The sequence below is a fragment of the Chlamydotis macqueenii genome, chromosome 1, assembly GCF_036417535.1.
Source record: "Chlamydotis macqueenii isolate bChlMac1 chromosome 1, bChlMac1.mat, whole genome shotgun sequence".
Taxonomy (NCBI): Eukaryota; Metazoa; Chordata; class Aves; order Otidiformes; family Otididae; genus Chlamydotis; species Chlamydotis macqueenii.
Window position 1 is genome coordinate 74,271,298 of NC_141556.1, and position 23,446 is coordinate 74,294,743.

At 37.0% G+C, this 23,446-nt stretch overlaps 1 protein-coding gene across 16 annotated transcripts in view; it reads left to right on the forward strand.

Annotated features, from left to right (window-relative positions):
• C2CD5 (C2 calcium dependent domain containing 5) overlaps positions 1-22,189 on the forward strand; it is an 80,034-nt gene extending 57,845 nt beyond the window's left edge. For 6 of the 16 annotated variants that reach the window (XM_086756649.1, XM_086756676.1, XM_086756644.1 and 3 more), the window contains 13 exons: positions 1,699-1,762; positions 5,132-5,193; positions 6,187-6,285; positions 6,694-6,783; positions 7,571-7,658; positions 8,622-8,708; positions 10,171-10,221; positions 11,003-11,056; positions 11,246-11,347; positions 12,181-12,371; positions 15,668-15,814; positions 16,456-16,473; positions 21,542-22,189. In XM_086756649.1, the coding sequence (XP_086612775.1) occupies positions 1,699-1,762; positions 5,132-5,193; positions 6,187-6,285; positions 6,694-6,783; positions 7,571-7,658; positions 8,622-8,708; positions 10,171-10,221; positions 11,003-11,056; positions 11,246-11,347; positions 12,181-12,371; positions 15,668-15,814; positions 16,456-16,473; positions 21,542-21,721 (1,233 nt within the window). In that variant the 3' untranslated portion in view covers positions 21,722-22,189. Of the gene's footprint in view, positions 1-1,698; positions 1,763-5,131; positions 5,194-6,186; positions 6,286-6,693; positions 6,784-7,570; positions 7,659-8,621; positions 8,709-10,170; positions 10,222-11,002; positions 11,057-11,245; positions 11,348-12,180; positions 12,372-15,667; positions 15,815-16,455; positions 18,038-21,541 lie in introns of those variants that run through there. The other 10 variants (XM_086756717.1, XM_086756670.1, XM_086756698.1 and 7 more) reach the window with 7 other exon arrangements.
• The last annotated feature ends 1,257 nt before the right edge of the window (positions 22,190-23,446 follow it).

The window sequence follows — 23,446 nt, forward strand, 5'->3', positions numbered from 1 at the left end:
GGGTTGGACTAGATGGCCTTTAAAGGTCACTTCCAACCAAAACCATTCTATGATTTATTATACCAGCCTCTCCCAGTCTGTTGTTTTTTCACTCTCCTTTCTTACCTCTGTTTTCAAATGAACTGCTGTTACAGTGGAGGATCTAATGCCTTTGTAAAAAATAGAGGATTGTGTAAGGCATAAACCCACCTTCCCCTCCCAAAGACTCTTGTACTGCAAGAGATCCTTTGGATAAGTTATGAAAAATACTGGCAAAACGTAAACTCACCCTCCATTTCACTTTTAAAGGCTGTCAAATAGAAGAGAGAGAGTAATAATTAAAGCTCAGCATGAAGCTTCTGTCCAGTTGCCTCGTAAAGGAGGTTGATACGTTATAAGCAAACATGAGGATGTTAAGGTCTGTGACTGTGTTATATGCTGCAAGCAGAGTTCAGCTCTTTTTTTTTTTAACAGTTTTGGAGAATTCTTCCTTCTACCTTACTTATTAACTGTAATATATACACTTGGGAGGGATAGGAGGAGATCTCAATGTGGAAGGGAAAAATTGTGAGTATACTGTAGTGTACTACAGAGTACATGATAAACGGTGCTAAAGTTAGCAAGAAAGAGAAGATCTGATTTTTAAGGACAGATGTTTACTGGTTTACATTATGTGAATGTGTGGTCCTAGAATATGCATTCCTGTGTTTTGGTAGTTCAGTATTTGTAGAAAAAAAACTTTTCCTCTTGGAACCACTTGCTACTGTCTTTGTTAAGAAATTCAATATCAGAAACAATATTCTGGGTGCTTTAGTGAAGCTCCTGACTCTGACCTTTCAAGAGTAAAATCATTGTTCACTGGAAATATGTAAGAAAAAGTGATAAAAAATTGACTGTAATGAGGAAATGCTATGAGATGCTGCGAAGACAATTATGAGAGGTAAGGCTATCTGTATTTTTTTTTTGGAGGGGGGGGAAAAAAAGACAACTCCTCTTACTTTGAGGGAGAGAGAAGGAGAAACAGTACCTGACAGAGAACCTTTTTAATACCAGAATTAAAATATAAGCAATTTCCAAAAAACTTGACAAGAAAATGTTGGAAATTAGAGGTGAACTTGGATCTCTTGCAAATCAGTAAGGCAGAATGAACCTAAAGACAGATGACACAGAAATCTTTACAGAAGGTACCAGAGCAGGTATGTTTTTGGTCTGATTGAAAGCAACAACTTTTTAAAGATTGGATGAAGTAGAAGTTATTTGGATAGGAAAAACTAATAATCCCCAAATTTACCTTTTCCTATTTGATTTTCTGCTCTTGGAAAGTCCTGGAAAGATTTTTGTGTGTCATTGGAATAGACAGAGAATGATCACAGACACTGAGAGCTCTAGTAGCCAAAGGTCCTTAGTTGGAAAAAGTTGTAATTGTGTGCAACCTTCTTCAGTATTTTAAATTTTTTTAAAATGCTCTCTTTGTCATTATGGTCTAATCTACTGCAGTTTCTGGGAGTTCAGTGCCCACTGCTTTTAGGGAACTGTTTTTCAGCTGTTAAGCACGTCATAGGCTGCTAGTTAAGATTCAGAGGTCTGGTTGATGGAATCCTTTTTTAGAATCTCAGTTTTGCTGCCAGATGTCATCTCTTGTTGACAGAGTTTCTACATCTTTCTGAAACTTCTGATTGGAACAGCAACATTATTTTTATCAATTACTCCTTTTTCCAGATTGATGATACAGATGCAATGGAAGACGTACATTCTTTACTGACAGATGCTCCACCACCTTCTGGTATAGTTAAAAACATATTTTTCTAATTTGTACTGTAGGCTGCAAAATGACAAAATAGAACTGTTTTTATTTTAAAAAAATTCAAGAGTAACAGTGAAAATATTCTTGAAGTGTTTAGCTTGTCAGATACACCTGTGAAAAACAAGTCATTAGGCCTTTTATATGAGGATTGTTGTTAATTAAAAACTGAAGTAAACGCAGTATTTGTGTGGCATTTTGTAATTCTCTGATTTGTACTGTAATTACAAATTTGTTGTTACTTCATATGAGTTACTTCATATGAGACTGGATCTTTTCTACTGGTATACCAGTTTCTGAAGATTTTTAGACTGAATGGCTGATTTGTAGGTTTCAGGGTCAATGAAAGTGAAGTATGCAGAACAGAATGCTCTTTAAGTATTTGTAGCCATATAATATGACATACTGGTGTTAATTCCCAGAATGTTATTTAAAGTGAGCAATTTTCCCTTCCAGCGCTCTTGTTCAACAAGTGCATTTATATTTTCCTTGCTTTGTGGTTTGTGCCGTACTGTCAGTTTAAGTCTTTGTGTTCACTGCATTTGTAGTCTTTGCTGTTACCCGCAGCATTTTCATCCAACTCAGTATTGGTCATTTTCTGTAGAAGGCAGTAATGTAAAATAATACCAATAGAGTAGTTCCTAATTTCTTCAGTGTTTTTTATAAATATATTTTTAAAAAGTGTTGCAACTTGAGAACATAAAACTTATTTAAGTGGATAATTTTCAAAATTCAATTATGAGACTTGAAATAAATGTCTTTTGTATTCGTACTGTGAAGTAATGTTGGGACTGCATTGCTGGCAGTAGAACTTTGTGAGGGGTCCATTTAGTTGTCTGTAATTAGAAGTGATTTAAGAACCCAGCATAGAGGTGTACTGAGTCACTCAATGTCTCCTTGCTGATAGGGATCAGGCAAGAATGTGTGTTGCATTAATGTAACAGCAAGGAAAAAAAAATCCCACTGAATAACATGCTAACAGTTCATAGTTCAACAGCATACTGAAATAGAGTGACTGTCTTTGTAAACGGTAGCCTTGGTCAAACTTTTCCGTGCATTTGATTGCATTTTGAGCCCACGTGTGCCTTCAGTGTTTGTAGAATTTTGCATCAGGATCTGTACCCATATAACAGCCAGCTTCTTATGCTTCGTTTGTATCAACCACTTTTTCATTTTTCTTGTATTGGGAAGAACAGTGAATCATTGCTTTGTATCGGTCTTATTTATGCTATTTGTGGCTGTATCGATATCTGTCGTATCCTCCTGGATGGAATACCTAGATCTGAATAAGAGGCTAATGTAGTTGTCATTATTATGGAAGTTTCTCTGTACATTTGGTTGTCCTTGTCCTTTCTCTCTTATCTTTGTGAGTTTCCCCATCTTTCTTCTAAGCACATATCTGTTCCCTTCCTAATAATTGGTATCAGTGTTTATAATTTTGACTAGTGTTGAGCTCAGAACTATCCTTGTCATAGTTATCTATTATTACCACCAAGTCTTTTATTCCTCATCGATTATCCATTGTTAGGTCCTGCTGCAGCTGATTTTACTACCCTAAAATAAGGCCATCAGCAGTCACCTCATTTTATCCTTTTTTGCAGATAAGTTATGAATATGCTTGAAGCATAAAATCCGGAGTTACAGATGTTTCCACTGAGAAAACTGAGCATTTATTTTGACCTTCTCTTTCCAGTCTTACAGTAATTCTCTTTCCTTCAATGGTACTCTGTTCTACCCTTCGGCCTATTAGTTTCTTAAAGAGTCCTTGGTGAAGGATCTTATCAAATGCTTTTTGATGTCCTAAGTAGATTGTATCAGGTACCTTTTGTCTACATGCTTATTGACTACTTGTGAGCTGTGATTGTTACTTAGAAAAGTGGTATCAGCTCCTCTGCAGTGTCTTGGTTTTCTGTCTGCCCATGATCTCCGTTTCCTAGAGTAGTACAGGTATCTGTACTAGGCAAATTAGTAAATCGCAGTCACTAAAAGCACCTCACTACCTGAAGGTCAAAGAATCCTCTCCTCTGGTAGTGGGGTAATTTTAAGTTAAAGTTCAATGTTGATCAGTCAGCTATTTATTTTGCCTTTTCTGTTGTTTATATGAATTGTTATTTTATTTACCTATTTATTCAATATATCCTTCAGACACTTTTGTTTAAGATGTGTTCTCTGGTGGAAATTAAAAAGAAACTGATTTTCCACTACTATGGAAAACTCCGCTACTGTGGTGAACATTGATGTAAAAAAGTAACAAAGCCATATTTTTTACTATCATGTTATCATCTCTGCATATTCTTTCTGTATCTTATGACTCGTCAACAAGATTTCTGCTTTTGATGTTCTGAATGAAAATCTGTTAATATTTATACCTTCCACAAGGTGCTACACAATTCCTTTTCTATATTATTTTGTGCATTTGCATAGGCCCTATCAGATTTTTCTCTTTTGTGCTCATTTACCTGTATCTTTAGATTTTCAACATTGCCTAGTTGCTATTTGTAACTTCTCTTATCCTGTTGTTTAGTCATTATACTTTTTTTTTTTTTTTGTCTTTTCGAATCTGTGTTAGTAAGGTGCTACATATTTGCACTCAGTGTCTAGGTAGCATCTTTAAGGCATCTCTGTGTTGTCTGTCAAAGGTTAGCTTTTTAGCTTTTCCTATCGCACCTTTTTAACAAGTTTCCTCATTTGTATGTAGTTTGTCTATTAGAAACTAGACAGAGCAGTAGTGGATTTTGGATATTTACCCTTCCTGCAAGAATGCTGAAGTGTATCTTGATCAGAGCCACAAAACTTCTTTGAACGCTTCTCCTGGCTCAGGACCAGCAGGACAGGAGTTTCTTGTTTTGTGGGTTCCACGAGGAGCGATTCCATGAAGCAGTCAAGGGGACCATGCCTCATCAGTTAGTCTTAGCATCAGGTGACATGAGTTACCCAGTCTCCATGGGGAGCAACTGTCACTGGTGCATTTCATGCCATTGCAGTCTCTCTTACGTTTCTCAACGTGATTACGTTTCTGGCCATGCTTTTGGCAGTTGAAGAAATACTCAGAATAAGAATTCTGTAGGGAATTAGTGTTTTAGAAGTGGTGAGTTCCATCTCCCGTATCCATTTTTTTTTCACTGCAGTATGAATAACGGAAAGCGTGTGTTTCTTTTGTGTGTTATATTCTGTTCTTCAGATGATACTTTTTTTTTGAATGTTGGTCTTATTTCTGGTATATTATTCAATACTCTGAAACATATGAGGGAAAATACTTGCGAAACATCAAGTAAGGTCACATATGTTTTTTTAAAAGTATTTTAATATTTCAGTACACAACATAGATTTCTGCAAATATTTTCTTTACAGGTTTTTACAGCTGTAACACAGAAATTATGCCTGGTATAAATAACTGGACACCGGAAATTCAAGTAAGGTTATTTGAAGAAAATTAAACAAATTGCCTTGAAATATGTTGTAGTCATTTAAACACATATTAGAGATCACTAATAAAAGGATAGTCTTACGTTAGAAATAAAAGTATTTTGGTAAGAAAAATAGGGTATGACAGCCTGTTTCTTTGTGGTTTTTTTCAATGCTGTTACGTAACAGAGAACCTGGTACAAAATAACAAAAATTAGAAAATAATTACAGTAAACATGAACTTTAAGATTTTTGGGCATTTTTAAGAGCTTGGCTAGATTTTGAAACCTCTTAAAAGAAATTAATTCTTACTATGTTACTTAGGGTGAGATACTGAATAAGATAATATTAATAGGTTAAGATAAATAAGAATTAGATAAAGCCAGTCCAGTGAGTAGAGAGAAACTCCATTTATAACTAAGTTTAAACAGTTGGTCATGTTTGCACAAAACAATTCAGTCTCACATAGAGTGTTAAAACAGATCTATCTAAGTGAGCTTTTACACCTAATTGGCGCAATGCAAGACTCTGCTTTGTAGAGGCACAGTTAAAACCTGAAAACAATAAGACTGCACCAGCAGCGTATGCTCAGGTTGATGCGATTGCCTGTGTATCTGTATATGACATTCCATGATTGTCTACGTTATTGTACATAATTAACATATAATTTTTGACAGCAATTAACAAAATATGTAGCAAGTAGAATGACTTCTTCATGAAGCAAGTAGAACATAGATTATTTCATATCTTGCTTAATCACTTATTTAATATATTCATATACAGTAGTTCACACAAAACTTACCTTTTGAGTGTAAAAGTCATAAGCAGTATGCGCTTTACTTGACTTACTGTTGCTACATTTTTTTCCTTTTCTTTCCACCCCCTCCCTCTCCTTCTCCCTTACCATGTTATGCATTATTTGCCTTCTTTATGAATTAGTTTTTTTTTTTTAATATAACATACATGTATTGGAAAAAAATATAACTCTGTTTCTAATTCAGATGTTCACAGCAGTAAGAGTATCCAGATTAAGCAATATTAACCCAACAAATCAGACACTTAATAAGAACTTTAATGATCTCTGTGAGAATCTGTTGAAGGTAAGAATCATATTTCAAACATTTTTTTAATTGTTCAAATGGAAGCAAAGTAAAATCAGGCTATACTGAAAATAACATTTTCTTCATAATTACTTTTTGGAATTAGATTACAAAGTATCTGTAATTAGTTTGTAAGGTGCTCTAAAGATGGATTCATTAAGGATTTCCAAAGCTTTTTGAGTTGGAGTGAGTCTCTTGTTTGGTACTGTACTAAAGAAGCAGAAATATAAAGACTGTTACACAGTAGATTGCATTCTATCCTGACATTTCACACTTGTAATTCTTCTTCAAGAAAAAAAAAATATGATTAGATGATTTATACTATGAAAAGAGTTTTGATCTTTAATTTCTCTGAATTAAACCATACATTTTTTTAGAGTAACACAAATAATGTCTTATCTTCAACAGAGCTTGTATTTTAAGCTACGATCTATGGTTCCCTGCTGCCTTTGTCATGTAAATTTTACAGTTGCTTTACCAGAGGATGAATTAGTTCAGGTAAGTAAACTGTTTCTTTTGACTTTCAGCATGTAGGCATGCCAGTTTTAGCCTTTTACTAACATCTGCTGCTCAGAGTATACCAGGCTAGGATTTCATTTACTAGTATGTCTGGTGAATTCTGAAGTAAAACTTGAAGCCATAGTCTTTGGTGAAGAAAACAGATGACCTGTGGAGTTCACCAGTTTTGAGAATCATGGGACTACATGACATTTCATGAGCACAGTGCATCTTAGTAGTGTGTATCTTTTTAGTTAGATAGGAAATGAAAAGCCGTGACTAGGTATGCATTAAAATGGCGTTACCACATACACTACAAGAATATGACACACTAGTTTTCTAAGTATACTGTCATTATAATTGTCTGATTTTTTTTTTCTTTCAGTTTCAAGATGATGCAATATACTTCATTATTTTTAAATGAAATTTTTTCTTTAAAAGTATAGCATAATTCTTGTGTGATAAATTAAACATCTCTCTTACAAATACGATGATAATGAGTTTTTATTATTATGTTGTATGTCAGTTCACCAAGAAAGAAGGAAAGAACTGATAAACAAAACCATAAATGTGGGACAAACACTGTCAGGTGTATATTCTAACAATGGACCTTAGTATTACTTTTTATGCTTTGCTGTGAAGGGTTTTTAATATGTCTACTTAAATTCCTCCCCGTGCGCCCCATATTATTTTTCTATGGAAAAAGCTGGCTTTTTTTGCAAAATTATTTTTGCAGATTTCACAAGAGGTTAAGTTACCTAATATGACACATATTTCTGATTTGCAGATTGCGGTCACAGCTGTTGCAATTACATTTGACAAAAACCAAGCATTACAAGCCAACAAAGCTCCTACAGAAAAATCACAGCAAAGAGGTAAATGTTGTAAGACATTTAAAGATGAGAGATAATATTTTTATTTCCTTTTTTTTTTCCCCAGTACCTAATGAGTCTACATGTTACATCTCAGTTAGTATACACATTTTTACAGGGAAGTTTGCTTGTATGTAATCAAGAAACTTAGAGTAACATGGAAAAAAAAAGGTTTGGTATTTCCTTGTTCCATGTACCATCTTTCTTCAAATATTTTTCTCTAAAGAGTTAGTGTAACAGTTGATGACATTTCCATTGTATTTTGAAACGTGGTGTAAGTCATTAGATAATACTTTTTATAAGTAGCAAATTTTGTCCTTATTTCAAGAAGGCAGAAAATAAATTATTCATACTACTTCAAAAAAAACCCTTAAGTAGGTCAGTAATGTTTTTGGAGATCAGTGAAGCATAACATTATAGAGTGAATAGAAGAGACTACTGCAATCTGCATATGTCATCTTGCAAATGAAGCACCATCCTATGCTAGAAATGCATGTATGCAATCTGGATATGGAAATTTAGACAGAACTTCAAAGATACTCTGTTCTGAAGAATGGAATTAGGTGGCAGAACAGAGCCATGTGTTTCTAAAACATTAGTTACACCTTACTTCTTAAATAGTAATAGTAAATTGTTTGTTTTCTTTTATGTAAAATAAATCATATTACTTTTTACTGTAATGTATAGCTAACTCAGGTACAACTTCAGCACTAAATCTAAAATACATGAATTGACTTAATATTCCCCCCCCACTTTTGATACTAAATCAAATGGAACACAGGTTCTCTTCATTTTGCAGCTGGATTTTTTTCAGATATCTAACTCTTCATACAGAACTGCATCACTATGTGCATATGCTGAAAAAATCTCTTTCAGTCAGACCTGAATAAATTGAATCTGTAGTCCTTATTATTAAATCCTGTTCTGGGAGTTAATTGGCAATTGAGTATGTTTTCTTTGTTGAAGCATCTACAGACAATGAAGAACAGCTACAATTTCCGTTGGAACTTTCCTCTGATCCCCTTGCTTCTCAACCCTTCTCACCAGCTAAAGGTCAGTTAAATGGAAGAATGCTGAACTGTTGTTTTTTACTGAGCTTCAGTTCAACTCTTTAGTAGCTCTAGAATATCTATACTTCCACATGCTTTAAATATTCTTTGTTAAATATTTTTGAGAGTAAAAAAGATGAGTTGGCTAAGCGTTCTGTGTATGTTCTTTTGTAGATTTCCTTCAGTTCTTCTATTTTTGAATTTAGAGTATTGAAAATGCTGCAGACTATTGGATGTTGGGTGTAATTTGATTTAAAGAATTATAAATTACTTAATAATTAGGCTTGCCTCATACTGCTTTGGCTCTGTAAATGGGCCATGTAAAACAACTCCATGTCTTGTCAGCCTCAAATAATTAATCTCATAGTTTTTGTGGTGGGAAGTACTTTACCTAGCAAATACTAGCTGTTCAGCTGAACAAAGTTGCATGCACCTTTTTTTTTTTAAGTGAAAGGAGCTTAAAATTGCATAGTAAACAATTTGTACAGTGCAGCATGTTTTAGTTGTTAAACAGCTGCTTTATTTTACCTGAAATGGAGCTGCATTTCAAGAATGGTTGTCACAATTCTTCTATGACTTTATTAAAAAATAGATCGTCATTCATTGAAATCAGCTGTCTTTACTTCCTTCTCCATTGTTGGATTATCTGCCCACTGAAATGGCTAGTGATAGGAAATTTAGTACCTGTGAATTATTTTAAATGTGCTTTTACTAAAATGTTACAGCTCCCTTTTTTTGCTGATTATGTCAGTTGTATAATGGAGGATGCCTACCACATTTACTTATATTTTCAGAGGTCAATTTCATTTCAACAATAATGTTCTTATTGCTTTGTATTTTTTTTTTATTCTTACGCATTTGTGTGTGCCTGACTTTTAATTGATCACATTCTGACACTTTCCTTTTCAAAAAGAGGAGCTATCCAGAAATTTCTGACCAGTGTCTTTTTCACTGTCAGTAGACAGTGCTACTTGTATAATGGGGACTGACCAGTAGAGGGTAGCCTGTTCATGTGTATCCCTTTCCCTGATGGTCTTCACATTCCATATTGTACTGTGCATCACATCAGAGACTTTCAACTAGATGATTATTTCATCTGTCATTTCTTCACAAGTAGACTCGAGGTTTCATTGTAGTTACATTTACTTAGCAGCTTATTTAATATATTGATATCTTTTTAACATACTTTTCTATAAGATTTTTTTAACTATTTGTATGTAACCGTATACAGTAATGACCTTTAGTAAATGATTGTATTACAATTTGCCAGACAGATTTAGTAAAGTTGATTATTTATACCAATTTATTATGTGCTATCAAATACATAGTATAGTGTATATATAGAAGATTTTTTTTTTCCTCATATAAAAGAAACTTTTAGAGTAAAATAAGAGGAAACCTGTTGCCTTGTACTACCTGACTCTCCTCATATATTATCTGAATGGAATTAATTTTGTCTTATTTAGAAGTCCTGGAGGGTGCAAGTTCCCACACAGGTATTCCTGCTGCTCAGAGAGGTGAGTTTACTTAATTTAGCCATATGCCAGAACAGAATGAGCATTCTTGGGAGATTGGTATACTCTTTTTGGATGTGTCTTAATCCAGGAAGTGTTTACTAGTTAACTGAGAATGCATGCTCTGGTGTGGCTTAATGATATCATAATATTTTGATGTGTTTTTTAATTACAAAGATAATTTTTGTTAATGTTAAGTGTCTCTCTGTCAGATATATTGATATCACTTAATCTGACAGAAAATTAGTTCCCTGAGAGAGAGCTTTTTTGCTTGTCTTAATTTGAAGTTAGCATGTGTTCCTTCCGTTTCTTCAGGATAATGAAGAAACGGGGTTTGCAAAAAAAATTTTTTTTTTTTTTTTTTTGAGATGTGCAAATACCCCTGCAACTAATACCAAAAGTCATAGCAGAAACAACTCTACTTCTCATTGTAATGATAACGTTGGGGTGGTGGGATGGATGTTGGGAGATGCAGGAGAGCATTTTGTAAGGAAAATTAATTTGTTTTTAAAACCAAGGTGTTGTTTCAGCTTGTGACTCTTATCCTCATCACCAAAGCTTTTTTTCAGTCTGTAGCTTAGATATGTTAGATATTGATAAGGATAGTTAGGAAGTTTAAGTCACGATCAGCAACTCTTAGTGAGGAAAAGAATAGCAATGAAAATTAAAATTAAACAAGGCTTAAATAAACTTAAAGAAGTCAGAACTTACTGCCTAAAATGAGATTTAAAAAAAAAATAATCTAGCATAAGTCGTTAATGACTGTATTTGCATGTTTTTTCAGTGATGAAGTCCCAGTCAGGCAGTTGGTTCACAGCTGGGACATCACCAGAAATCGGTACACTGGTTTGGACAAGTCCAAACCCATACTGTAACTTTTCCTTTAAACAGACCTGGAAAGGGATGTTTGTTCTCTCTCAGACACAGATAATTGCTTCCTCAAAAGGAGCATTGAGATGAGCAAGAGACATCATCCATATTTTTTTTCTTTGTTTTTTTTCTTTTGTTTTTCTGTCTGTGTTTTCAGCAACGTCAATTGATTACAGTTCCTTTGCAGACAGATGCAACAGCTGGATAGAGCTCATTAAACTGAAAGCTCAGACCATAAGGCGCGGATCAATTAAGACAAGTAGGCGGCTGTTTCTACCACATTATGATAATCTGAGACATATCTCTGATTTCCCAGTGGTGAATAGTGGAGTTTCCTGCCCAGCAATAATATTGCAGATCACATGTAGAATGAATACCCGAGTGTGAAAACTGCTGACGTTGTTAATGTCTTTGTAAGCTAATGTAGGGTCTATGAACCAGTATCATAAAAAGCGAAATAGAGTATTTGTGTTCACTTAGTAAAAATTAGTTACCAATAAATGTGTATGCCTACTAATTGTATAACATACACTGCATGGATGTAGGTGTATGTATGATCTTGGAAAATTTTTGGTGAGAAACAGGAAGCAATCCCCAAGGTGACAGTCAAGGCAATGGTCACTAAATTAGCAAGTGGTGAGTTATTTTTCAGTAGTTCTTTGGCCACAGGTCTGACTATCTTGCTTAAATTAGCAGAGATTAATATCTGTTTTAATGGAAAATGCTGCACTGGGGAAACACAACAACTTTCACACTTCCTATAATTTGTTCCTCCAGCAGAATATGTATTTCAAAATGTTGGCACTTTTTCTTTACCTTCACTTTATAACTGTTGTATGTGCAGCTACTTGGCGCAATGTTTTTCTTTGCAGGAATGCCACTCTTCCAAATAAATTCCATTTCAGCTTTTTGTCTCCTTCTGCATGCATTGCATGATAATTTCCTTTCTCACATGATATGGCTGAGCATCACAGGCAGCTGAATGTTGTCACCAAGCTATTTGGAAACCATAAAGAAGAGTGTGTGTGTTTTGAGAAACAGTAATCAGTCTTACTTGATAGTTACTTTCTCTTCTTTTTCCCATCTTTTTAGCTGCCTCACTTGATAAAGCAAGTCCATTGGCTGAGGGATACTTACGGCACCGTTCTGTTCCATCATGCACCAATTCTACCGTCTCAGTTGTTAAGATGACACCTCTTTCTTTTCTACCTGGGGCAAAAATAACCAGATATCTTGGGATAATCAACATGTTTTTTATACGAGAAACCACTTCTTTGCGTGAGGTGAGATGTATATCAGGGATTAGAATTTTTTGTTAATTAAAATAATCAAAGCTAAATATCTGACAAGGTTTGAGTCGAGGTATGGTTCAGCAAGGAAACACAGTTTTTATCAGTTAAGGGTAGGTGCTGAGGGAGGAATGAGTCGCCGTGCACTACTCTTGTTATAGAGCATATAGAGAGCTGCTTTGTGTTTGGTGGTGTTAGGAAGGGGTTATTTAACCGTTGTCATTATTGTTGAATTCGGCTATAACACTAAACCAATGAGTTCTTAAACAACTGTTTGGAAAAAAATAGGTCTTTGACCAACAATAGTAGTTGGCATCATTTGAACCTAAAACTGAGATTAATTTAAATAATAATTTTTGAAAATCCATTCTTCTCTCATTTAGCAAGCTCAGTAGTGAATTTTCACAGTGTATTTGGATTTTAGAATTCTTTGTAATACAAGATTTCCCCATATCATATGTAACTATTATGCTGATTATTAGTATTAAATTGTGTGCATTCTCAGTAACATAGCTCTGTGTGATGAACATCTAAAAGGCATGTGGTAGAGTATATAACCACAGAAGCAGCTTAGAGGCTGTAGCTACTGATACTCAAACAATGATCTCCAGTCTGGATCTGGATGACAGATACTCCTCTGAGCATGCAGAAGTCCGAGACACGTTCCTTATTGTTTTCCTGTCCTTTTGGGAAGTAGCTGTATTCTTCTTCTACAATTCCTGGCTACAGAAATAGAATCACAGAATGGTTTGAGTTGGAAGGGACATTTAAAGGTCATCTAGTCCAACGCGCCTGCGAGGAGCAAGGACATCTCCAACCAGATCAGGTTGCTCAGAGCCCTGTCCAACCTGGCCTTGAGTGTTTCCAGGGATGAGGCATCCACCACCTTTTTGGGCAACCTGCGCCAGTATTCTACTGCCCTCATTGTAAAACATTTTTTCCTGATATCTAATCTGAATCTACCTGCCTCTATTTTAAAACCATTACCCCTAGTCCTGTCGCAACAGGCCCTGCTGAAGAGTTTCTCCCCATCTTTCCTGTAGGCCTCCTTTAGGTGCTGGAAGGCTGCTATAAGATCTCGTCTTCAGGCTGACGAGCCCCAACTATCTCAGCCTGTCCTCATAGGAGAGGTGCTCCAGCCCCCTTGATCATCTTCGTGTCCCTGTAGAATAGAATAGAATAAAGTAGAATAAAGAGAATTTACTACTTGCCTGGTTTGTCAGTGCTGGAGAGTATACTGTTTCTTACTAATTACACATAGATAAAATTACATAGCAAATGTTAATAAAAATGATGAGCCTTCATAAAAATGAGTTTTGGGCTCTCTTTGGATCGTGCAAGTTATCGCCCCTTTTAACTTGAGAAATCTATGTGAAAAGACAGTATTTTCAAAAGGATGTATATGGTATGTCCGTTGAAGTGGTTATATGACATTTCTGTGCTAATTGTAACTTCTGTAGATACAAATTAAATAGCTGATAAGCAAGCTTTGGTAACTGGGGTAGCAGATCGCAGCAGAGGTAGGTTGCTCAAGTTATTTGGTTCAACTCCTTCATGAAGCTGAGAGACTGTGATGCTGTCTGTGTGCTATTTCCAGCACTCAGGGCAGCTAACATATCTATTTCAGCTGCGTAGGCTGAGTCACAAACCAGTTTTAATAATAGTTTACAGTATTGGCCTGAGGGTGTAAGAGTCAAAACAGTGGTCATTATATCCAGCTCGAGCAATGTGTTTCAAATGCTACAGAAAAATAATTAACCGCATTTGTGTTTGTATTGCTTTATATTTTGCTTATGGTGGTTCATAGAATATTGAGGCCCTATAAACACTTTCATAAGACAAAGTATATACCAGACACCATGCTTCAAAAATTAATGATAATTTTAAGTCCAGTTTATTCATAGCTCTTAGGTTTTGCCATTTACAAGTGAATACTTATAATCTTTTGTTACCAAATTTTGTATTGGGTTTGTAATATTATAGGTTTGTTTGTTTCCCCCTCCGCCCCATCAGTTGCTGAGACTGTTAAAACACTCAGACAAAATCAAAATTTCACAAGGAATGACAAAGTTGCATTGAAGTTTTGATTTCTGGCTGCAGTTGATTTCATTCATGCTTTATGCTTGGTTGGTGAAATTATACTTGGCTTTTTGTTTGTTAATTTTCATCCAAGATACAATTTCTAATGTCTTTACGAGCCTGTTCAGGTTAGATTATACTTTTTTTTCCAGTAGATATGAGGGCAGTCCATATTTGTGGAAGTTCAGCTTAGCTAGCCTCTTCTTCTAGCTGCCTCTTTCATTTTCTCCAGTAGCACACATGCCTGTAGGAAGTCTAGTGGTCTTGCCTTTCACTTTTGTTTTGAAATTCTGTAGACATTTTGAATCAATAGTGTTCGTATTTCATTAGTTTCTTTTCTCAGTTTTTTCTGCAGCTTTTTTTTTTTTTTTTTTCGGTTGGTTGCCTGGTATTTGTGTTTTGGGTTTTACCTTCCAGTGTAGTTGCTCACATTCTCTCATAAGGATTGTCTAGGAAAAAAACATACTTCATTGTTTTCCTTTTCCTTTCATAGCAATTTATATTTTTCAGCTTGGCCCAAAGAAGTAAAAATCCCTCACAAACATCATCAAGTCAAAAAACTTTGCAAAACGAGATGGCTAGAAGTTCTTTTGAGCTTCGGGGTGTGGGGGGGCGCGGGCAGGGAAGCTTGAATAGCTTGCTTGTCAGGTCTCTTCTCTGTCACTTGTTTACTTTCCGTTTTGAGGGATCTTTTCTTTAGTGAATGCTGAGAACTAATGACAGTCGTTAGCATACATGAAGTTGCAGTGACCAAAGGTAATGGCCACTCCTTACCACTAATTTCCCGGAAGTCTAAATCTCTTTTAATCCTCAGTAGAAATTATTCTGCTTCCTAGTTTAAAAAAAAAAAACGGTAGTATCCTTCCTGATGAAAGAAAAACTCATTATTCAGCTGTCAGTGGAATATTACATGTTCCTGCAGAGATTTAGGAATATCTGGAAAGTATGAGTATATGTAGTATACTGACTGCAAATAATACCAGTCACAAATAAATAACCTACTTGTGATTCTTTTACTCAAACAGTAAGTTCCACTGCTCTGATTTTTAACTATGACCCATTAAACATTGAATAGCTTTTAAAATCTATGCAATAGACCGTTTAGAATTCACTGAAATATTCAGCTAATAAAAATGTAAGAAAAGTATTCAGCATCTTCTACCAATACCTAACATAAACTGTTTTGTTTGTTTTTTTTTTTTCTGTTTTAGGAGGGTGGTGTCAGTGGTTTTCTCCACGCATTTATTGCTGAAGTGTTTGCAATGGTGAGAGCTCATGTTGCAGCTTTAGGGGGGAATGCAGTTGTCTCCTACATAATGAAGCAGTGTGTTTTTATGGAGAATCCAAACAAAAATCAGGTAAATTTTTATATGAAGTAACAATGCTATTGTGACTAGTATGACACAAATACACATTTTATATATTTAAGAACCGTGTAGAGCCATATCTGCGTGGTTTCTGGATCTCTCATCAATAGTGCCTGTTTAAAGAAGCCAAGAGCATTCTTGAACACCTGAGTTAGCACAGATTTACAAATATACTTTATAAATACCCAAAGTTCACTAGAATTGAGTAAATTGCAGGGAATAGTAGTGCTGAACTTACTTAGCTTTTGTGACATTGCAATGTTAGGATTTTCGTCCTTTTTATATGGAGTTGCTGATATAAAAGGCTCAATTTTGGACATAAAAGGACAAAACATTATTAGTAAAGGCAACAACGTGTTTAAAACAGTAGTGAAATGAAGTACAGTTACCCAGATACTTCATTTGTGGTGGTCTTACAAGAAGCTGTCTGCGTGTCTGATAGCACCCAAGTGAGTGGATGTAAGAGAAAGTATGGCAGGGATGGCCTCACTAATAAATTCTAATCATTTGTCGTTCTCAGATCTCCGTTGACTTTTCTGTTGTCTGCATAGTTACTTCTAGCAGATATAAGTAAACATAAAATAGGTAATTCTTTAATGTTTGGTAACTACCTCTTGTCCTATTTTTCCCAGGCCCAGTGTTTAATAAATGTAAGTGGCGATGCGGTCATCTTTGTACGTGAATCTGAGTTAGAAATGTTACCAGTACAACCTTCTACGGTCGTTTCTCAACCGGCAAGTTCTGGAGGAGATGTCACAACGTGAAAACAGAAAAAGTGAAGTTGTCTCTGCCAAATATAAAGATTGTTTAAAATGTGGGAATGTTTAGGTTTGCATCTTCAAAATCAGTATTTCCTCATAACATTAATAGCCAAAATCCAAGACAATCACTGTACTTTGCCATTTAACTTTGTGTAATAGTCAGGGCAGCATGTTGGCAGGTATGCTCTGATTGGTTTGTTACAATTACAGGCCCCTTTGAAACCTAGACAGAAGAGAAGCACTGATATGAAGTATGGATTAAAACAGTAGCATCACATGGAACTGTGAAAGTAAACAAAAATTCTGTTGCATTTTTCAGCTGTTTAACACGACTGTGACAAGTTGTAATTCAGAACCATCTCTGAGTTTGCATATTGTATTAGCTGCTTCTCAGCTCAGTTTAAAAAATAAAGAGGAGTCAGAGTGTGTGGGAGATAACTGAGAAGCCTCTATTAGCAACATTCGCCAAAGGAGCAAGATTTGTGCGCAGGCTGGTAAAATGTGAGGTGAAGTCTGAACTTGTTTTGGATCATAGAGCGTGAAGAGGAAGAAGCAGCACCAAGAAGTCACAGTTTTAATTTCTGCACACTAAAAATATTTTTCAACTGTTTGTAAACTGCTGATTTTTTTTTTTTTTATTACTACTATACAGCATACGTTTTGGGTGAACGTTTTGAGGATTTTTTTTTTGTTCGTTTTTGTTTTTAGAAAGTTGCCAGGCTATAATGCTGTGTTCCTAGTCGTTCCCTATGGTTTAAAAAAAAAAAAAAAGAGCAAAAAGTTATGAAGTGTGTTAGGTGCTGTGATAATCTGTTCATTTCAATATTGACAAAACAGATTTTGTTTATATAAGGTTCTGTGAAAGAATTGTCCTGAGGCTCGTTTTCTTAAGGCGAGATCTCTTGCAAGGATAACATAAACAGTTCCCCAAAAGTCAGTTATACAGAGGTTTACTCCAGCCTCCTTTCCATTTAACAAGTTGGAAATGCCTGGCTAATTGGAGATTGATCTATGTTTATGATGCTGATTTCTGCAAGTTAGTTTTTGGGGTTTGTTGTTTGGTTTGTTTTTTTGTTTTTTTTTTCCAGTACAGTAGCTGGGAAATGAGGGTATTCAAAGAAAGGAAATTTATCATTTCCAGTAAATATCTGACAGGCAGTGAAATTTTAATGTTCAAAAAAAATGCAACCTTTGATCTGAAGATGCATTCTTACTTAATTCTGACAATACCATACATGGAACTTGAACAAACGTGTAAACTTGAATGTAAATATTCTGCTTAGTGTTTAAATTAAGCAATGGCATGATTATTTGTTAAAACTAATTATTTCATTGTAAATGAGCATGAAAATCATTCTTGCACAATAAATTTCTGTATAAAATTTATTGCCTTTTTATATGTGTAATTGTTAGATGTGTATGCTGGATACATATTAAAGACGTCCCACCCCCACTCTCCTCAGAGGAACATTTTTTGTGTAGGATGTTACAACCTGATTATTTAAAATTTGGAGAGTTAATTATCTTTAAATGTAAAGTGTTTGAATTGAGTGCTTACTAGAACACTTTACTCATACAGTTAATTGTCTTTCCGAATTCTGTAGCTGTTGCAACCAAAGCTGCCATAAATTAAGTTGCCTGTAAATGGTTGCAGCTCTCTTGATTATTTTGCAAGGCAAATCTTGTTCCCTTTGAAGCTGATGGCAGAATATTAATAACTTCATAAGGTCTTGTATCTTGTTTTCAGCAAAAGTATTCAGCATGGAAGTATTCTCTGAGGTAGCACAGTAAAGTAGCTGCTCTTAATTTTTTTTGTTTGGTTGGTTTTGGGGTTTTTCTTTTGGTAGCTTTTGTGGAAGTATTAATGCCACCATTTCATTTCTAGCTCTTTAAAAGGTCACAATTTCTTCTAGTGTGTTTCATTAGACATAGAGGAAGAGCTCTTTAATCTAGAAATTTTAATTCTTCTCTAATTATTATTACAGAAATGACAAAAATGTGTTTTAACTGTTACTAATTGGGATTTAGCTTTTCTTAATTGGTCCAGCTGGATAAATGTAACCTGTAGGAAGCTGTACATTTAAATTGCTTTGATTGTTATTTTCTTCTTTCCAGTGTAAAAAAAGACATGTTTTTGCAAATCCACTGTCATTTGGAATATCAGACCTGTTACATTTCTCAGAGGCAAAAAAAGGATCATGTAAGGCAAACTTCAGGGAATTATTAGAGTATGTAAGGAAAGGGCCTGAACAGCTGTCCCCTCCTCTTGAGAATGGCAGTAGACTGAGGAAGATGCTGCTCTTTGTTGATTCTTTCCACAGCTTTCTCTAACCACCACTATTTTGAGAGAAGCGTAGTGCTTGCTAAGTCAGCCAACTCCAACTTGAAGGTGGGCAAGAATTAACCTGGAGGGAGATGTTGGTTTCAAGTTGAGTCCCAGCCAGCTTGGTGCTTTAGGAATGGATCTTCTGGAATAACATCCTGCTTTTTTCTTTCTTCCTTTCTTTTTTAAACTAGGAGCTCCTTTTCAGAGCTAGTTGAAAAAGTCCTCAGCTTGCATTTTTTTTCCTTGTTAATCTTATGATTTGTGAATTCTGATATGCACATCTGAAAGATGCTAAGTGAGAGCAAATGTCCTCTAGTGAATGGTGTGCAGTTAATTGTGGCTCCCCTTTCCCCCAAGTGGAATTGAATGTTCTTTCTTGGTGTTTAATTGAAGTTAGAATTTCCTTGGAAATGAAACCTGAAGGTCTGGTTCACTTTCGTCAGACTGAAAGACAGCCCTGCACCTCTCTCGCTAGCAAATTACTGAGAGGCAGATACATGAAAACAGAAGCAGGACAGATGCAAGGAATTATAAACACTTGCAACGAGTGAGATGTCAGTGATGGGTAAGTTTTTGGAGAGCGCTCTGTTCCCTTTCGGTGTTCAGATAAGGATAGGCAGAAGCTTTGATGACTGATCTGAGTGAGTAACAGAGTTTTCTTGGCAAGTGTGTTATGAACATCTATGCTGCCGCAGCATCTGCAGATCTTCTGTTGAGCCTTGGGCTGTGTGGCAAGAAAACTTTTCTTGGCAGGAGAACTCTTCAAGCAGCATTTGTAGTCTTGGTGGATAGGAGAAAGTACAGTTTTGCCTGGTCTGCAAAACAGGATGAAGTGACGTGCCCTGTCTGCAGAAGCATGCCAGGCTCTTGGAGCACTAACAGGCATTACAGTCTCTGCTTGGCCTCATCCCACCCTGCCCGCGGCCCCGTTTCAACCTCTGGGGCTGCCAGCGATGCCGCAGCAGGGCCGCTCTCCATCTCCGCCCAGCCTTGCCCTGCCCCGCCACGGGCACTGCTGAGCTGGGGCTGCCCTGGTGTCCCCCAGCCGCCCTGCTCCCTGCCCTGCCATCTTGGGGCAGCCCCATCGTTCCTGGGGGCCTGGGCAGCGGCATGATGCAGGGGTAAGAGCAGGGTTTCAAGATGTAGGCTGACAGAGTAGCTTAAGTATTAAAACATTTGTTTTTAAACTTGCAGAACTTAAATTAGTCATGACAAGTCTGGTATGAATGTTTTCAGAGCAGGAAAGAGCTCTGCCTTTCTGGGGCTTTTTCTTCTACGCGCAGGCCAGCTTTCTTTCTGGGCTTTTGAGAAGTCAGGTGTGTAAACCCTGCCTGGTATGACAGCAAGCTGGGCTGCTGCTCGCTCTTGTTACAAATGACCCCATCAGGTAACACTCTTCACTGGTGTATCTCAAGCATTTCACAAAATCGGTATAATTTTTCCACTTCACAGTTGAAGTAACTGAGACGAGGTGTGAAGCAACATGCTAAGCTCATGCTGGGGGCTGGTGGGAGAAGCAGGTCTTGCTCCAGGCATCAAAATGCCGTGCTTGTGACATGGTGTGACAAATGAGAATGGGCTGAAGAGAGGTTTCTGTGATGCTGGGTCTGTCATTGTAGCTACGTGATCAATGCATTGCCTGAAAAATGGACCTTAGTCTGCACCAACATAGCTGGAGGTAATGATCTTAGATAAGGATTTGCTGTGTGTGTGTATCGGTCAAATTGCTGAGCAGAAGCTGGAGTTTGAAATGGTTTTGTTTTTTTTTTTTCATTTTTGGAAAGAGGAGTCACATTTCAATTGACTTGCAGGTCTTTAGCATAAACATGCACGTTCACATTACATGATGCATATTTATTTTTGTTGCAAAAGCATTTCCATTAATGTGTACAGAAATATCTCCTTTAATTGTAGGGAGGAGGGGAGCTAGGATGATTCCAATTTTGCTTTTATTTTCTTAAAATCAAACGTCTATCACACTTCAGTCAAGAAGAATCTTTGCCTGGAAACTTTGTGAGATTTTTGGAAACAAGACTAATTACAACCTTGTGAGCAGAATATTTCACCCCTGAAGAGCTCTTGAATTTTGAGGGAGTGCAATCGAGCCTGGTAGGCTTTGAAGAGATGCTGTTATTTCCTGGCATGTACTCTAAAAGCCAGAGGAGTAAGTGAGAGCACTTGCAGACAGCAACCCTTCCTCTTCCTGCCTCCCTTCACTGCCCAGACTCTGTGCCCTCTCCCTACCCAGCACCTTCCCTTTCTGGGATCCTGCCCTGCGCTGCGCTTTCCCTGTCCTTTTTCTCCTTGTCCCATCTCTGGAGAGCTTGGTTAACCACAGGTCAGCAACAACCGACCCTCTGCTTTCGCTCTGCACAGAGGGACGGAGGCCACCGTGTTTAAATTAAGAAATTGCAGATCCTGTTCACACTTTTTGTAGGACAGCAGAGCTCTCTGCATTGCAGAGCTGTAATTCAATTTTAAAGCTTTTAATGAAATTAATGATCTATTTATACTTTGGCTTCAGTCCAACAGTTGGTGCTGTTTGCATGAATGGAAATGGCTGAGAGAAGGCGAAACGGAAGAGTTGCTTGTTATTAAATTGTCATAATCTCCCACCCCTGTCTTCCCCAGTGCTCGGATCCTGGCCTTCCGCTGTGTACTGCATGCTGCTTTACCGATTTACTCCGTCAATTCAATTCTGCGTGCAGGGTGATCAGAGTACGCGGCTCTGGAGGGATGTCTTGTTCATGCCAGAAACATGTGAAGAGGCTTTTAAATTGTCACTTTGATTTCGCATCTATCAACTGTTAAACTTACCCAGAGGCCACGTGAAGAGAATGAAACTTTGCAAGAATGCGTTCACATCGTCATTTCTGCAGCCAGTGTCAGAGCACTATTTGTTGAAGGTGAAATGCTTGTGTGTTTCTGGTTTGGACTGCTGGTTTTGACTGTGTCCGCAACTAGCAGCAGAGCACAGCTGTGGGCCATCCAACAGCCCAGGAGGAGTTTGGTGTCTCCAGACTATTTCCCTATTGCCACTGCAGAAGAAGAGAGGCTGAGATAAAGGAAAGGCAAGAGATGGGGTAGATAGATCGATAGAAAAGGTAATGAAGGCAGGAGAAACAAGGAAAGAGCACAAAAGGAAGTTGAGCGTCTACCAACAAAAAGTGACAGGAAGGAAAATAGCTGATTGGATAGACAAGTGAATAATGATTCCCCATCCAAAATAAACAAGAAATACTGAAAATAAGTTATGATAATGTGTTGTTTCACCAATCATCTTGGTGTCATGTGAAACTTTTCATCATTAGGGCATGAATCACCCTGCAAAGATCTAGATAATTTTCTGGATTTATGGCAAGGGACAGCAAGACTGACTCACAGGGCTCAACCCCTTGAATCCTACTTTGAGAGCAACTATGTTTTACCACTGTAAAAGACAGAGCTGATGGTCTGAGGTGTCCCCACTGCACTTCCACACCTAGGTTTCAGGGTCTCACTGAGTTAAATGTCATGGAACAGTGTTTAGTTCTTTGCCTTTTCGTCTTGGAGGAGGTCACTGTCAAATATAATTGCACCTTTATATTCCTTTTACTTGAAGTAGAATAGCCATATTTTTGTACCCAGGCTGACAGCTATGTCCAAAGAAAATCCCTTATCTGATAGAAATCTACACATTGTTTGTAGGCATTGTTTCTGCAAGTCAATGAACAAATCGTTCAGCATGTGTGTTTGACACACATATATTCTCTGTGTGTACATATACATACATTTCCACCTTAAAGGTTGTTTATGCAGCTTTTCACATCTCCGTACACTGCCTTTTGGCTCTACCTGCCATGACAGTTCCAGCCTCTGTCTATGAAAGGTGCAGTGTGATTAGGCAACTAATCACGACATACATGAGTTCTTCATGTACTGGTGTATATAAGGTCCAGGTAGGAAAGCTCCTGTTTTCCTCTTACACCTGCAGGACACAAGAAGTATTCTGGCAGGATGTGACCATAGTGTTGTTTCCAGCAAGAAATCTCTACTGGAGGCATGATACAACTAGATTTAGGTAGCACACATACCTATGGAATATTATTTAGAGATTACAGACACAATGCGAGTCAACAATGTTATACTGTGGATGAGAAGGGGAATGCCACAGGGAAAGGGAGAAGGAGAAGGTACCTGAAATACTGCTGCAGCTTTGCTCACGACTCAGTTTTTGATTGCTGCTCTTCAAGGAAGATGTGGGTCCAATGGAGAGGAGAGCTCACAAGTTCAGAAAACTTGATCTGCAAGGAAGGGCGGACTCAACTGGAGTGAGTGAAACAGAGAACTGGCTAAGCATCTTCAAGGGCTGGTTCCTACATCTGTAGCAGATAGCAGAGGAAGCAATTGGCTTGAAGCAGAACAGGAAAGGTTCAGGCTACACGCACAGGCACGGGTTTGCAGTCGTGAGCTCTGACACATTGCCTGGGGAGGTTAGTGTTATCTTCCACCAAATGCCTTAGAGAGCTGGTTAGATGAGCATTTTTCAGGACTTGG